Source organism: Chionomys nivalis, chromosome 5, assembly GCF_950005125.1.
Source record: "Chionomys nivalis chromosome 5, mChiNiv1.1, whole genome shotgun sequence".
Taxonomy (NCBI): Eukaryota; Metazoa; Chordata; class Mammalia; order Rodentia; family Cricetidae; genus Chionomys; species Chionomys nivalis.
In genome coordinates, this window is record NC_080090.1 from 22,741,011 (window position 1) to 22,753,185 (window position 12,175).

Here is a 12,175-nt window from a genome sequence, read left to right on the forward strand (position 1 = left end):
GAGAGTTAGCCAGTAAGAGGCTAGAGCTAATGGACCAAGCAGTATTTAAATGAATACAGTTTGTGTGTTGTTATTTCGGGGCATAAGCTAGCCAGGCGGCCGGGAGCTGGGCGGCAGAAACACAGCCTGCTGTTCCCACTACATGCCTTTGCCTCCTGAGTGCTGAGATTAAAGGAGTGTGCCACCATGCCTGGGTCAGAATAAGCTCTTCAGTCTTGCTTGTTACCAGACTGGCCAGGAACTGAACTAGATTCAGCCTCCCAAGTAGCTGGGACTGAACACACCTAGCTTCAAAACTCTAAAGCTATTAGGTGATTACTTGATATGCATTCTGGGCTGGACATTACTGCCCTTGGTCCACTTCAACTGTTTAGCAAACTGCTTGGATTGGGTAGCAGAGAACAGATGAACGAATGGACAAGGATCCTACAATAAACTCTCAGAACTAGATTAACATTGGAACCATTTTTGTCCACCTACCAAATTAAATGCTTGCAATACTTGATTAAATGTTCTTTATTTGAGTTTTTCATGTGCAAAACACTATAAGGGCTTGTGCAACCCAGCAAGGTGGTCATGCGAAGGGTCACAACCCCTAAGCCTTCTACCTAGCCCTCTTTCTCCAGCCATTCCTTATAGGCCCCAGCATAGTGTCGAGCCCTGTGAAGAAAAAGAATGTTGAGGGATGAATAGGTCCTGTAAGCCGTCCCCAGTCAGCCCCCAGTCAGCAAGTCTCACGCCCTGTCGTACCCTGTGTATCCAAGACCTTGTGCCAGCTGTGTGGCCTGGGAGCCTCGCTTGCCCAGCTGACAGAAGAAAACGAGATTCTTGTCTTCAAGCTTTGGCTTCTCAGCACTGTACAAAGCTCGGAAAGCAGCTGGGTCCATGGTCAAGGCGCTTTCCAACTCAGACACTGAGAGAGGACAAAATGGAGAGCCAGTGGCACATTGGGGTTCACAATGTGGACCTCAAGAGCGGAGTCCTGGCCGGTCTGCAGAGATTGTCCACATATGGTGGCCACCCCTCACCCCACCCCAACCTCAAAGACAAGGAAGAGCCTGCCATTGCAGGAAGTTAGGCCAACAATGCAGCCACTTTCTGGGTCCTAAAGAGGCGGTAGAGGATCAGGTGGATTAGGGAATCCAGCTTCAGGCAAGCCATGTATATAGGGACTGATCTACCCCTCTGGCTGCCTGCTGTCCCCTCAAACTGGATAAGCTAGTTCCACTGCCAGGATTCTCCATTCGGCTTTTCTCTAGGGAACCCGAGGGCTGGCTTGAGCAGATATAAGGCCATCTCTATCTCTACCAGCATCATCCCTACCCTGAGTGAGGCCCCTTTAGCTAAGACCAACATGGACTGTCACTCTGCCAATACAAGAAATCCTATACCAGGGATGTTGAGTGCCCCGGGGATGGTACCAGCTTCTGCCTCCTCCCGAGATCGAACATCGAAGAGCCGGGCCCTGCCTGAGGCTAGGAGTGACCGTAGTTCAGATAATGAGACCGTAGGCACTGAGAAAGACGACAGAAAAGAATCAAGGGCTGGGGGACCACAAGACACCTGTGGTCTGTGCCCTCTCCCTGGGAGCTTCCCAACCCAGTGGAACTGTGATCACACCCCTACACTCCTCTCGGAGACCAGCACACACAGCCCCACTCCCACATCTCAGGTACCCTCATATCCTTCTCGAGTACCTCCAGTCATGGTGCCAGCAGCAGCTGTGTGACAGAGACGCAGGAATGCAATCCGCAGCATATCCCCTCCCTCCCTGAGTCCAACCAGGGAGACAGGAAATAGAAGCAAAGCGCGGCACCTGGTTGGCACCCGCAGAGCCCCAGAAGCACCTGTTGGTGACAACTCTAACCAGTGCACACTTGAAACCTTTAAAATCTGCCCAGTGTAGGCCGGAAATGACTTCCAGGTTTGGCACAGGTACCCGTGCTCTGGGTAATGAATATAGGAATACTAACCCCACCCAAAGCGTGACCCAGCCCTACTGGTCAAAGGGTAACATGCACTTTCCCTTCCCCCAGAGCCCCACAAAAGAAGGAAAACAGACAACTGTGGCTCTAAACAATTTTATCTTTAAAAAAAAAAAAAAAGAAAGAAAAGAAATAAAAAGAACCACCCCCAGAAGGGGAAGGCTCTTGGTGAGCCCCTGCCTATCTTTCTCCCTGGCTTCAGAGACTTCTGCAGAGGCCCCAGCTGCACACTGGCCCCTTGACTACTCATGGGATAGCAGCCACCCAGCATCCTTCCCCCATCTCCGAATAAGCCTGCTCCCCAGAGTAACCAGGTGCATATCTTAGCTCCTGCTCCAGGGAAAGGAAGAACCAGTAGAAGTGCTAAACCCACAGAGTGTCCACGGACCCTCTGCTGGGCACTCTAAGCGAGCACAAGGCAAGCTCAGATTTCGTGTGTCCAGTGTCCATGGATACGGCACATGCAGTGTGCAAAGGAGCACAGGGCCCGGGGATTACAGAGGGAGCAGGTGAGGCTGTCAGGACAGGTCCACTTCGTGTTTCACACCACTAGCCTCAGTTCAGGGACACGCTTGCCAGCCTCCCCCCTACACGCCAGAAGTCGGCAGTGAAGGGAAGGGGCATGGGATCAGCCTGTTGCTCCCGGGCTCTCTGCAGTTCTAGGGCCCAAAGCCCCTTCATCCCCACAGTTAGTTGCTGTCATTCTTGATGACGACCTCTAATCCATGGTGCCGTAACTGAGCTCGTAGTAGCAGGTTCTTGTTTTTAAGATCTTCCACCTGCACAGAAAGGAGGCAGTAAGGGAAATGGATAGGAAAAAAAAACAAACAAACAACTGATACTGCTAAGCACAAATTCAGTCACACACCCAGTGCTGAGGAGGGCAATGTGAAGTGTTTTCTAGGGAATCTAAACTGGGTCAGTGGCTACAGGGCTGCCAAGGGGGCCTGCCCTGGCATTTGTCTGACCTGTTGCCGAAGCACATCATTGTCTAGCTGCAGCTGATCTAACCCCTGCAATTCTTCCGACAACCGGTGGTTGCTCTGCCGCAGCTCCTGGATATAATCACAGGCTTTGGATAGGATTCCACCTTTACTCTGCAAGGCAAAGTCAACAAAATGAGGACAAAGGCTTAACACACCCCGCTTACTGTCCAAGAGCACACTCATACTTCCAGCCTATGTCCCTCAGAGTGGTGACAATCATCTCAGAGAGTAAGAGGAAAAGTGGACTGCCGTGAACGCTACTCGCCACCATTTCTAAAAATAATGCCAGGAGACAGAACTCTAGCCTCCTCCCTGCTACCAGGGCCTTTCCATGACCTGGCCAGACTTGGTGCTCTCCATAGAGCAGTCTGGGATGATTTTGGACAGCTGCACAATCCAGTTGTTGATCTTGTCCCGGCGGCGGCGCTCCACTGTGGGGCAAAGTGGAGGACATAGTGACTCTGTGAAAGATGAGCAGCCCTGCCACCCTCACACATCACTGCAGTTCCCAGATCTACTCAGGTGGCGCCCAGCTTCACACCTGGGTACTCCCTACCTTCATTATGCTGAGCCCTGCGTTTCTCATCCCGAGTTGTCCTGGGAGCCTCTGACTTCCTGACGGCAGAGACCAGGGTGACCAGACCAAGTTAAAGATAAACAAGCAAAAAAAGACTGTTTAGGGTGAAGAACTACACAATCTTTAGCAGGCACTGAAATCACTCAAAAACGACTAAGGAGAGATAAGGTCACTCACGGGGAATAAGGGTGGGTCCTGGGGGCAATTGAACGCTGGCTCCCTCCCTGCAGTACTTCTTGTGGCGACATCATCACAAAGAACTGACCTGTGACGGCGTGAGTTAGGTTTTTGTCAGGACCTAGGGCCAGGAGCCTCACCAAGACCTTAGGACCCTCTTGAAAACATACTACCACCTGCTGGTAAAGCAGCTCAGACTCACTATATGCCCTGACTTTGCAGAGGGAGAGGTTCAGACATGCTTTGTCTGTGAAGCCCTGGTTGTCCTGGAACTCATTCTGTAGACCAGGCTGACCTCAAACTCTCCAACAGCCTGCCTCTGTCTCCTGAGTGCCTGAATTAAAGGTGCGTGTGATCACCCCCAGTGACCCTGATCTTAGAATCACTAAGTCAAGTGCTAGGGCCCAGAGCCCCCGCCATATTCCACAGTAGCCCCTCTGGCTGCCATTCTCACCTGTACTGGGAGGGGTTGCCTGTCCCAGCAGTGCCTCTGAGCCTTGGGTGGTAACGACAGCAGTGGTACTCCCAGACGTGGTGCCCCCTGACCCATCTCCCACTGCCGTGCTGGGAAAGTAAGTATAGTGGGTTTCAGCAGCTGCTCCCTCCGTGTCAACTGCATCATCACTGGTGAAAGCACCCTGGATCACTGCCTGAGAAGGGAAATGAGAGCAGAATCCAGTCAGTCAGGGACATAGTCCCACGCTATCACCCTGAAGTTTCTTTCTATCCCTTACCAGAAGGAAGGAGAAACACATGTGGCCAAAGATAACTATGAATGCAAACCAACACAAAACTATCCTTACTTAAAATATGAATCATTTAATTCAATTGTGTGAGTCTTTTAAGACTTATTTTTATATGTAGGAGTATTTTGCCTGCGTGTATGTATGTATGTATGTGTACATGTATGCCTTTTGCCCGAGGAGGCAGGTGGATATTTGATACCCTGAAACCAGATGGCTATGATCCACCATGCAGATATTAAGCACTGAACTCAGGTTCTCTTTAAAGCAAAAAGTGCTCAGAACTGCTGCTAACTGCTAAGCCATCTCTCCAGCCCCAGCTGCGTTGTTCATGGGCATGATCTTTGTAGATGACAGGGACATGTCTCAATGACAATACTTAAATGACAAGTTTGACTATTATAAATGATGATTTATAATTTTAATACGAGTCAAAATATACATATAACAAAATTGACCGTAAATTTGTATCAATAAACCAAAGTCCATATCAATGTAATGTATCATTTCTATATTATATTCCCCCCTTTCTTAAAAGAGATTAACTATGACCATTAACTATTTATAATTAACCCCCCCTTTAAATGAAAACAAACATTTATAAACAATCATTTTAGGAGTTGTATTCAGAAAGTTGAATACATCTGAATCCAGTCCTTTGGGTCAAAGCCACCCAAGATACATCCCACTGTTCTAACCCCACCCCTCCTTCCTATTGGCTCCATAGCTTCTCTTAGTGCTAAGAGCTCTCTAGCCCTCTCACAGCTTATCCCCATACCTGAGTCATAGACTGAGTGGCAGGGTAGCCACTAATGGCACCAGTGCCTTCTGTCTGGCCATCCAGCTGCCCCTCAGACACCTGGATCACCCTGTACATCACCTAGAAGCAACGAAGAGGGGTGAGGGGTGGGAAGAGAAGACAAGAGTAAGTATCCAGAATCCTAGGCCCTCTCAAAAAGTGCCTCTTAGGCCGGGCAGTGGTGGTGCACGCCTTTAATCCCAGCACTCCAATCTCTGTGAGTTCGAGGCCAGCCTGGTCTACAAGAGCTAGTCCCAGGACAGGCTTCAAAGCTACAGAGAAACCCTGTCTCAAAAAAAAAAAAAAAAAAAAAAAAAAATTAATAATTAAAAAAAAGTGCCTCTTGGATTGAGTCCCAGGGACCTTTCAAAAGCAGATTCAGCTATTTGTCCCTTCTTTCCTCATTTTGAGGCTTTCGCATATCCAGCCCCACACCAACCTCTATCTTAGCCTCCTGTTAACATTTCACCCTAATAGTACAGTTCCATCTCATTCTCCAAGTCACAGCTCCCCAAATGTGTCCAGGCACCTCCCTTGACCCAAGCCCAGGTAACATCTGCAGTCACCTGGCCCCCTCCCTTACCTGGCCCCCATTCTCAGTTCGGAAGACGTACTTGACGTTGGGATCGGGGAAAGTGGCAGCTGACTGGATGCTGGCGATGGCTACACTAGTTGGGTCCTCTCCAGTAGCCACTGCACCTAAATTAAAAGAGGCAAAGAGAGACGCAGAAAAAGACAAGATCTCCTGAGTGAACTGGGAGCATGGGGACCATGGGAGAGAGCTGAAGAGGAAGGGAAAGGAAGGGAGCAGAGAAAAATGTAGAGCTCAATAAAATCAATTTAAAAAAAAAAAAAAGGGGGCTGGAGAGATGGCTCAGTGGTTAAGAGCATTGCCTGCTCTTCCAAAGGTCCTGAGTTCAATTCCCGGCAACCACATGGTGGCTCACAACCATCTGTAATGAGGTGCTCTCTTCTGGCCTGCAGACATACACACAGACTGAATATTGTATACAAAATAAATAAATTAATTAATTAATTAAAAAAAAAAAAAAAGAGGAACCCTGTCTCGAAAAACCAAAAAAAAAAAAAAAGAGGTAAAGAAAGATCTATGAGTTAACTGCCTTTCTCCCTGTTCTACTTGCATGGCACTTAAAAGACCCGTGGTACACAGAAGATGGGCCAGTCAGTTGAGGAGGGAGGGAGGCTACAATGGGTGCTTGGTCCTGATTTTTTGGTCCTGATTTTAGCATTCACCTTCCTGGATCTGCACCGTCCCCTCTTCGGTTTCAGCTGTTTTCTGCTGCCTATTTGTGGTGAAACAAAAACAAAGGGAAGATGTGAGAAGCTCACTGCCTTAGTAACATGGCTCCCACACTCACGAGCATTAGGTGATGTTAGGTCAGGTTAGATAACGACAGTGTTTACTGCCAGGAAACAGTCACGGTGGCGCATGCCCTTAATCTCGGCACTCAGGAGGCAGAGGCAGGCAGATCTCTGTGATTTTTGAGGCCAACCTGGTCTACATAGTGAGTTCCAGGACAGTTAGGGCTATGTAGAGATACATTCTGTCTCAAAAACAAAATGAAATAAACAACAACAACAAAAACTAGTGAACTAAGTGTTTGCTATGCACATAGAATTAGGCTATAATCACTTTTTTTTTTTTTTTTTTTTTTTTTTGGTTTTTCGAGACAGGGTTTCTCTGTGGCTTTGGAGCCTGTCCTGGAACAGCTCTGTAGACCAGGCTGATCTCGAACTCACAGAGATCCGCCTGCCTCTGCCTCCCGAGTGCTGGGATTAAAGGCGTGCGCCACCACCGCCCGGCCTAGAACTTGTTCCGTAGACAAGGCTGGCCCCACACTCAAAGATCAGCTTGCCTTTGTCTCTCCCAAGTGCTGAGATTAAAGGCATGCACCACTACTGCCCAATGGATGATACTAATAACAACATATGAAATCAATAATGCTACTTTACAGTTAGAAACCAAATCACAGAGCGGGTGAGTAATGGAGCTGGGGGACCCAAATCCAGTTCCGCCTGAATCTAAACTCTTAGCCACTTTGCATTCCCCATGGTCATCCTTCTCTCACCCAGACACCACTTGTCCACTTACCCCTTCATCTCTCTGTGAGGGAGCTCATCCGAGGATCTGGTCTCCTTTTGGAAATCTTCGTATCTCCTGACTGAAAGGTCTGAGAGCTAAATCCTGGTGGAAATTATAGTTAACAGTGAGCCAGGCAACTGAACAGCTTTCCAAGTTCTGGAACCTAGGCTCCAAGAAGACATAGCCAGGAAAATAAACTAATTATCTGCAAAGGACAATCAGTTTCCCCAATTCTGATGGCAAGGGCTGGCCTGCAGCGATTGAAAAGCAATTCTCCTGAGACACGTTGGCTCACTCTGAGAATCCTAACACTCAAGGGAATGAGACAGGAGGATTGGTGCAAGTTTGAGGCTAGCTTTGGCTACAGGGTGAGACCTTGGAGAGAAAAAGAACCAGGTGTGCTTGCCCATGCCTGTAATCCCAATACTTAGGAGAAAAACCATAAACTGGGAGATGGCTCAGGGACAAAAGCACTTGGGATGGAAACCTAAACCTACACAAGAAAGGGGCGCAGCGGTGAGAGCAGGGACGCCGTCGTGAGCACCTGTAAGTCACAGCACGCCTTGACGGACAGACGAGCAGGAGAGGTAAGGGAATCCCTGGAAGCCGGGGAGCAAATGCAGCAGTGAAGAGACTGTCTCCAACAAGGTAACAAGGCAAGGACCGACACCCTAAAGTTGTCCTCTGAACCAAAGAGAAAAATCAGGCTGTTAAGACGGCTTAGCAAGCTGGGCAGTAGATGTCCACACCTTTAATCCCAGCACTGGGGAGGTAAAATGAGGCAGGATTGCTGTGAGTTCAAGGCCAGCCTGGGCTACAGGGTGAGTTCCAGGACATCTACTGAGGTGGAATATTACATTAACTAGGCAAAGATGTGTTACATTTATTTATGCTGCATTTGTTTAATTATGTAAAGATGTGTTGCTGTTTCACTTTGCCTGCCTAAGGAACCTGACTGACTGGCCAATAGCTAGGCAGTAGAGGGATAGGCAGGGCTGGCAGGCAGATGATAGAGTAAGTAGGAAGAGGAATCTAGGCTTGGAGAAGAGAGAATAAGGGAGAAAGAGAGGGACACACCCAGGGCCAAAAGCCAGGCACTGCCAACCAGCCAAACACAGAGGAAAAAGCAAAATAAGATATACAACATAAAAAAAAAAAAAGCCCCAAGGCAAAACATAGATGAAGAGAAACAGGTTACTATAAGTTATAAGAACTAACAAGAAACAAACATAAGCCCCAACATCCACCTCATCTATGATCTGCTGGAGCACGTGAAGGGACTTAACCTGCAGACCCAAAACTGCAGGATCTCCACAACACAGAGCAACAGCAGGATAACCAAGAGAAGTTCCAGTGGGAGCCCAGCATCAAGAGCGTAGCAGAAACCAGAGGCTGGGCACCAGACTAATGACTCTCTGCAATGAACACTTGGAAGTGAAGTGATGATAGTTGGGAAAGGGGTTTACTGTGTGATGCACTGTGTTACACTGAAGCTTTCACGACGAGATTTTTAATTTTTTCCCTTTTTCCTCTGAAATTCTGTTTTATTTGTGGAGGGGTGCAGGGCAGAGGGCGGATTCAAAGGGATAGGGAAATAAAAGGGATCAAGATACACGATGTAAAAGACACACAGAGTAATTAAAAAGAAAGTAAAAACAAGCATAAGATAAAGCCAAACATTCATAACTTATAATAAATTTCTGTGTCATGATTGGGGGCTGGCGGTCAAAGCCTACTACAATCTAGAGCTACAGAGAAAGCTTATCTTGAAAAACCAAGAAAGATAAGACTAAGTCGCGAAAGCTCTGCTCTGACCTCCACAGGTGCACAGACCACATGCATGTATGTACACACAAATACCAGAACTTTTTTTAAAGCAACTTTTAAAATAATATTCTTTGCTCTTTTTCTTTTGGTTTTGGTTAAAACTGGGCTTCTCTATGTAGCTCTGGATGTCCTGGAACTCACTCTGTAGACCAGTCTGACCTCCAACATAGAAATCCTGCCTGTCTCTGCCTCCCTGAGTGCTGGGATTAAACACACGCACCACCACTGCCTGGCCATTCCTCCTTAGTCATTCAAACTCTGAGAGGAAGGAGATAATTATACTGGAAGGCTGAGAAATAATGTGTTTCAAGGTGCATTATTGAAGCAATTATGGATTATTACTAAAGCTATTATAGTCTGCTACGACAGCAGTTTCATAGGAATAGCAGGGCCATATTAGACCACCACGATCAAATAACACCCGCCCTGTTCCCTGATGCTGGGTGGTGATGGCACACACCTTTAATTCCAGCACTCGGGAGGCAGAAGCAGACAGATCTCTGAGTTAAAGGCCAGCCTGGTTTACAGAGTGAGTTCCAGGATTACACTGAGAAACCCTGTCTTGGAAAAACTAAAGAAATTCTAGTCCACACCACACGTTTTGGTGCACGCCTTTAGTCCCAGCACTCAGGAGGCAGAGGCAGGTGGATCTCTTTGAGTTCCAATACATTCTGATCTACATACTGAGTTCCAAGACAGCCAGGGCTCTATATAGTGAGAGCCTCCAAAATGTGAAGATCATCAAAAGTGAGATGTCTCAAAATAAAATAACAAGAAAAAAGAAATTCCAGTCCTCAAGTTTAAAGGGAAAACCGGAACCTCTTTTTGCCACTGGAAAATCATCAGGAACCACAAAACCTAGATTTGGCTCTTGGGCACCATTCTACCGTCAGGGCTGTTGGGTTGGGGGAGTCCAGATTTACAGCATCTGTTACAAGCTCTAAAGCCCAAGTGCAACATATTCAAGGCTTCTTTATTTTATTCATCAAGACTTCCTGTAGAGAAACACAGTTGCAAAAATGTTGCCATGACAACTCCAAATCCTGGGGGGGGGGGTGGAGAGGATCCAGGCTCAGGGTTCTGAAGGAGAAAAGACAATGGGGGGAGGAATCCATCTACAATGTTTCTGCCTTAGAACTCTTGACACCCGGCCAGAGAACCGGAAAAACAAAGACCTGAGCAGACAGATGCCTCCAGAAACAGCTGCACAGTACAACGCAATAAAAATAATCTCAGCAAGAAAGGGCAAGATTTTTGTAAACTCTCTACCAATAAGGTCCTCCAAACCTTGCTAATCCAAAGAAAATCTTTAGCGGATAAATCACCTTGGAAAGCCCGCGTGCAAAGAAAATGGTAACAATAACAACAACAAAGAGGAACTGAAAGTGAAACTGCCCGTCCAAAGTAATGCTGCAAAGAGAGGCAGCGCCAGTGTTTAGGGACCACTAGGTCTCCATCCTCAAACGCCAGGAGGAAGGGCACCTCCGAAGCTAGTTGCATGGCTTGCAGGAGGCGGTAAGGGAGAAGGCCAGGCACAGGAGGTAACTGTACAACCCACAACTGTCAGACAGTGCAACTTCTGAGGCCACCCAGCAACGGCGTTAGGCTACTTACTCAAACCTTGGTTGTACGTCCGGAAGCGTTTCCTGAGCATTAAGAATAAGTGACACGGAAATCAGCATAGGGTGTTGTGGTTTGCACGCTCAAAAGGCGGGCCCAGCAAACGCCCCGCCAAGTATGGACGCAAAGGCAAAACAAACAAACAAACAAAAAAAGATAAAGTTCCGAAAGAATTCAGGCGCCAGAACCTGACCGGAGAACGAGGCGTCACCCTGCAGGCCCACCAACTAGTAGGAGGCGCTTGGGGAGCCGAGCACCCACCAGGCGCGAGTCCCGAAGCCCGCGCGCTGACCCCGCCGGCCCAGCCTTGCTCGCCCCGCGCCCCGGCTGCTCCGCAGAGGAGACGGGAAAGGACGCCGGGGACCTCTCCAGGCCTGCGGCTGGCAGCTGCGGCCCGCGGCGGGACACCGCAGGAGGGTGAGACGTGTGCACTCCGGCGCGGGGAGTGAGCTCGGCCCACAAAGCAGGGCAGGAGATAAAGAGCTGGCCACGGCCCCCTCCCCCAAAACAAAGGCTCCGTGCCCAGGCGCTGCCTGGCCTGACACAATGAAGCAACACCAAAGCTGCCCCGCCTGGCCGCTCCACCTCGTCTCCAGACGCCGGCTGGCTCCTAGGCACTCACCGACCCAGGCCGCTTTAGTCGCCAATTTCCCCCGGCAGCGTTCTCCCTCTTTGGATTTAGGTCTCTCCATAGACAGCTGCTCATGCGCAATCGCAGCCTGCGGCCATATTGGTGAGGGGCGGAAGTGTCTCCTCGACCCGCCCAGCCGACCGCTGGGTTCCCAGGACCGCCCGGTTTCCGTTCGCTTCGAACTTCGAGGCGCGCTAAAGCGCAAGTTTTTTACGGGCCCCGAAGAGAAGCAGTATCCTTGGGGACGTCGCTAGAGTTCCAGCTTTTTCAACAAGAACCAGAAAAAAGTCTAAACTGTACTTCCATCTTGGTGCTAGGCGGAGCCTTTTTAGTTCCGCTAAAAGGAAGTAGGGGGAGAAACGGCGTTCTTCGGCGCCATCTTTAACAAGGGCAATTTGGGACGCCATCTTGGATCAGGGCATCATTTTGAGGGGTTTCCAAGTGGACATTGGGACATTTCTGGGCATACGTAGATCTGGGTATATTCCTTTGTACTAGCGTCAGCAATCCCCCAAAGACTTCATAGCTTCCAATTTTTCTGAGACTCATATGTGACAGTTTTGATTACCATTTTTCTAATTCAGGGTGATACCCATGATGGTTTTTGAATAGTGACGTATAATAGCTAGAATTCAGATTCTGAAACCATTCCAAATCCCGATCTTAAATCCTCAATTGACGCCTTTTTTTTTTTTTTTGAGACAGGATCACTATGTAGTTCTGAAC

The 12,175-nt window shown here is 48.5% G+C and overlaps 2 protein-coding genes across 7 annotated transcripts; both read right to left on the bottom strand.

Moving 5' to 3' along the window:
* Window positions 1-574: 574 nt before the first annotated feature.
* Tstd1 (thiosulfate sulfurtransferase like domain containing 1) lies at window positions 575-1,914 on the bottom strand. The gene is made up of 4 exons (XM_057769734.1): window positions 1,698-1,914; window positions 1,392-1,514; window positions 751-913; window positions 575-660 (listed from the first exon to the last, which is right to left on the bottom strand). Exons 1-4 carry the CDS (start codon window positions 1,756-1,758, stop codon window positions 609-611), a joined length of 399 nt encoding a protein of 132 aa, XP_057625717.1. The 5' UTR covers window positions 1,759-1,914; the 3' UTR covers window positions 575-608.
* A 153-nt stretch (window positions 1,915-2,067) lies between these two features.
* Window positions 2,068-11,629, bottom strand: Usf1 (upstream transcription factor 1). 6 transcript variants are annotated; one of them, XM_057769727.1, is made up of 12 exons: window positions 11,441-11,629; window positions 7,916-8,055; window positions 7,381-7,473; window positions 6,522-6,571; window positions 5,851-5,966; window positions 5,247-5,348; window positions 4,180-4,375; window positions 3,726-3,813; window positions 3,528-3,586; window positions 3,308-3,402; window positions 2,954-3,082; window positions 2,068-2,764 (listed from the first exon to the last, which is right to left on the bottom strand). In XM_057769727.1, the coding sequence occupies exons 3-12, from the start codon at window positions 7,386-7,388 to the stop codon at window positions 2,675-2,677; spliced, it is 933 nt and encodes a 310-aa protein (XP_057625710.1). In that variant the 5' UTR covers window positions 7,389-7,473; window positions 7,916-8,055; window positions 11,441-11,629; the 3' UTR covers window positions 2,068-2,674. The 6 variants fall into 6 exon arrangements, with proteins under 6 accessions (XP_057625710.1, XP_057625712.1, XP_057625713.1 ...); XM_057769729.1 differs by having other exon boundaries at window positions 7,869-8,055; XM_057769730.1 differs by lacking the exon at window positions 11,441-11,629 and adding an exon at window positions 10,813-11,431.
* Window positions 11,630-12,175: the final 546 nt, after the last annotated feature.

Coding starts and splice junctions, on each gene's coding strand:
- Tstd1 (XM_057769734.1), bottom strand. CDS start 1,758: ATGCTGCGGATTGCATTCCTGCGTCTCTGTCACACAGCTGCTGCTGGC. Junction 914..1,391: donor CGGGGCACTCAACATCCCTG/GTATAGGATTTC, acceptor GTCCTCTCTCAG/TGTCTGAGTTGGAAAGCGCC. Junction 661..750: donor CAAGGTCTTGGATACACAGG/GTACGACAGGGC, acceptor TTTTCTTCACAG/GGCTCGACACTATGCTGGGG.
- Usf1 (XM_057769728.1), bottom strand. Junction 4,376..5,246: donor CCACTCAGTCTATGACTCAG/GTATGGGGATAA, acceptor TTCCCTTCTCAG/GCAGTGATCCAGGGTGCTTT. Junction 2,765..2,953: donor ATGATGTGCTTCGGCAACAG/GTCAGACAAATG, acceptor CTTTCTGTGCAG/GTGGAAGATCTTAAAAACAA.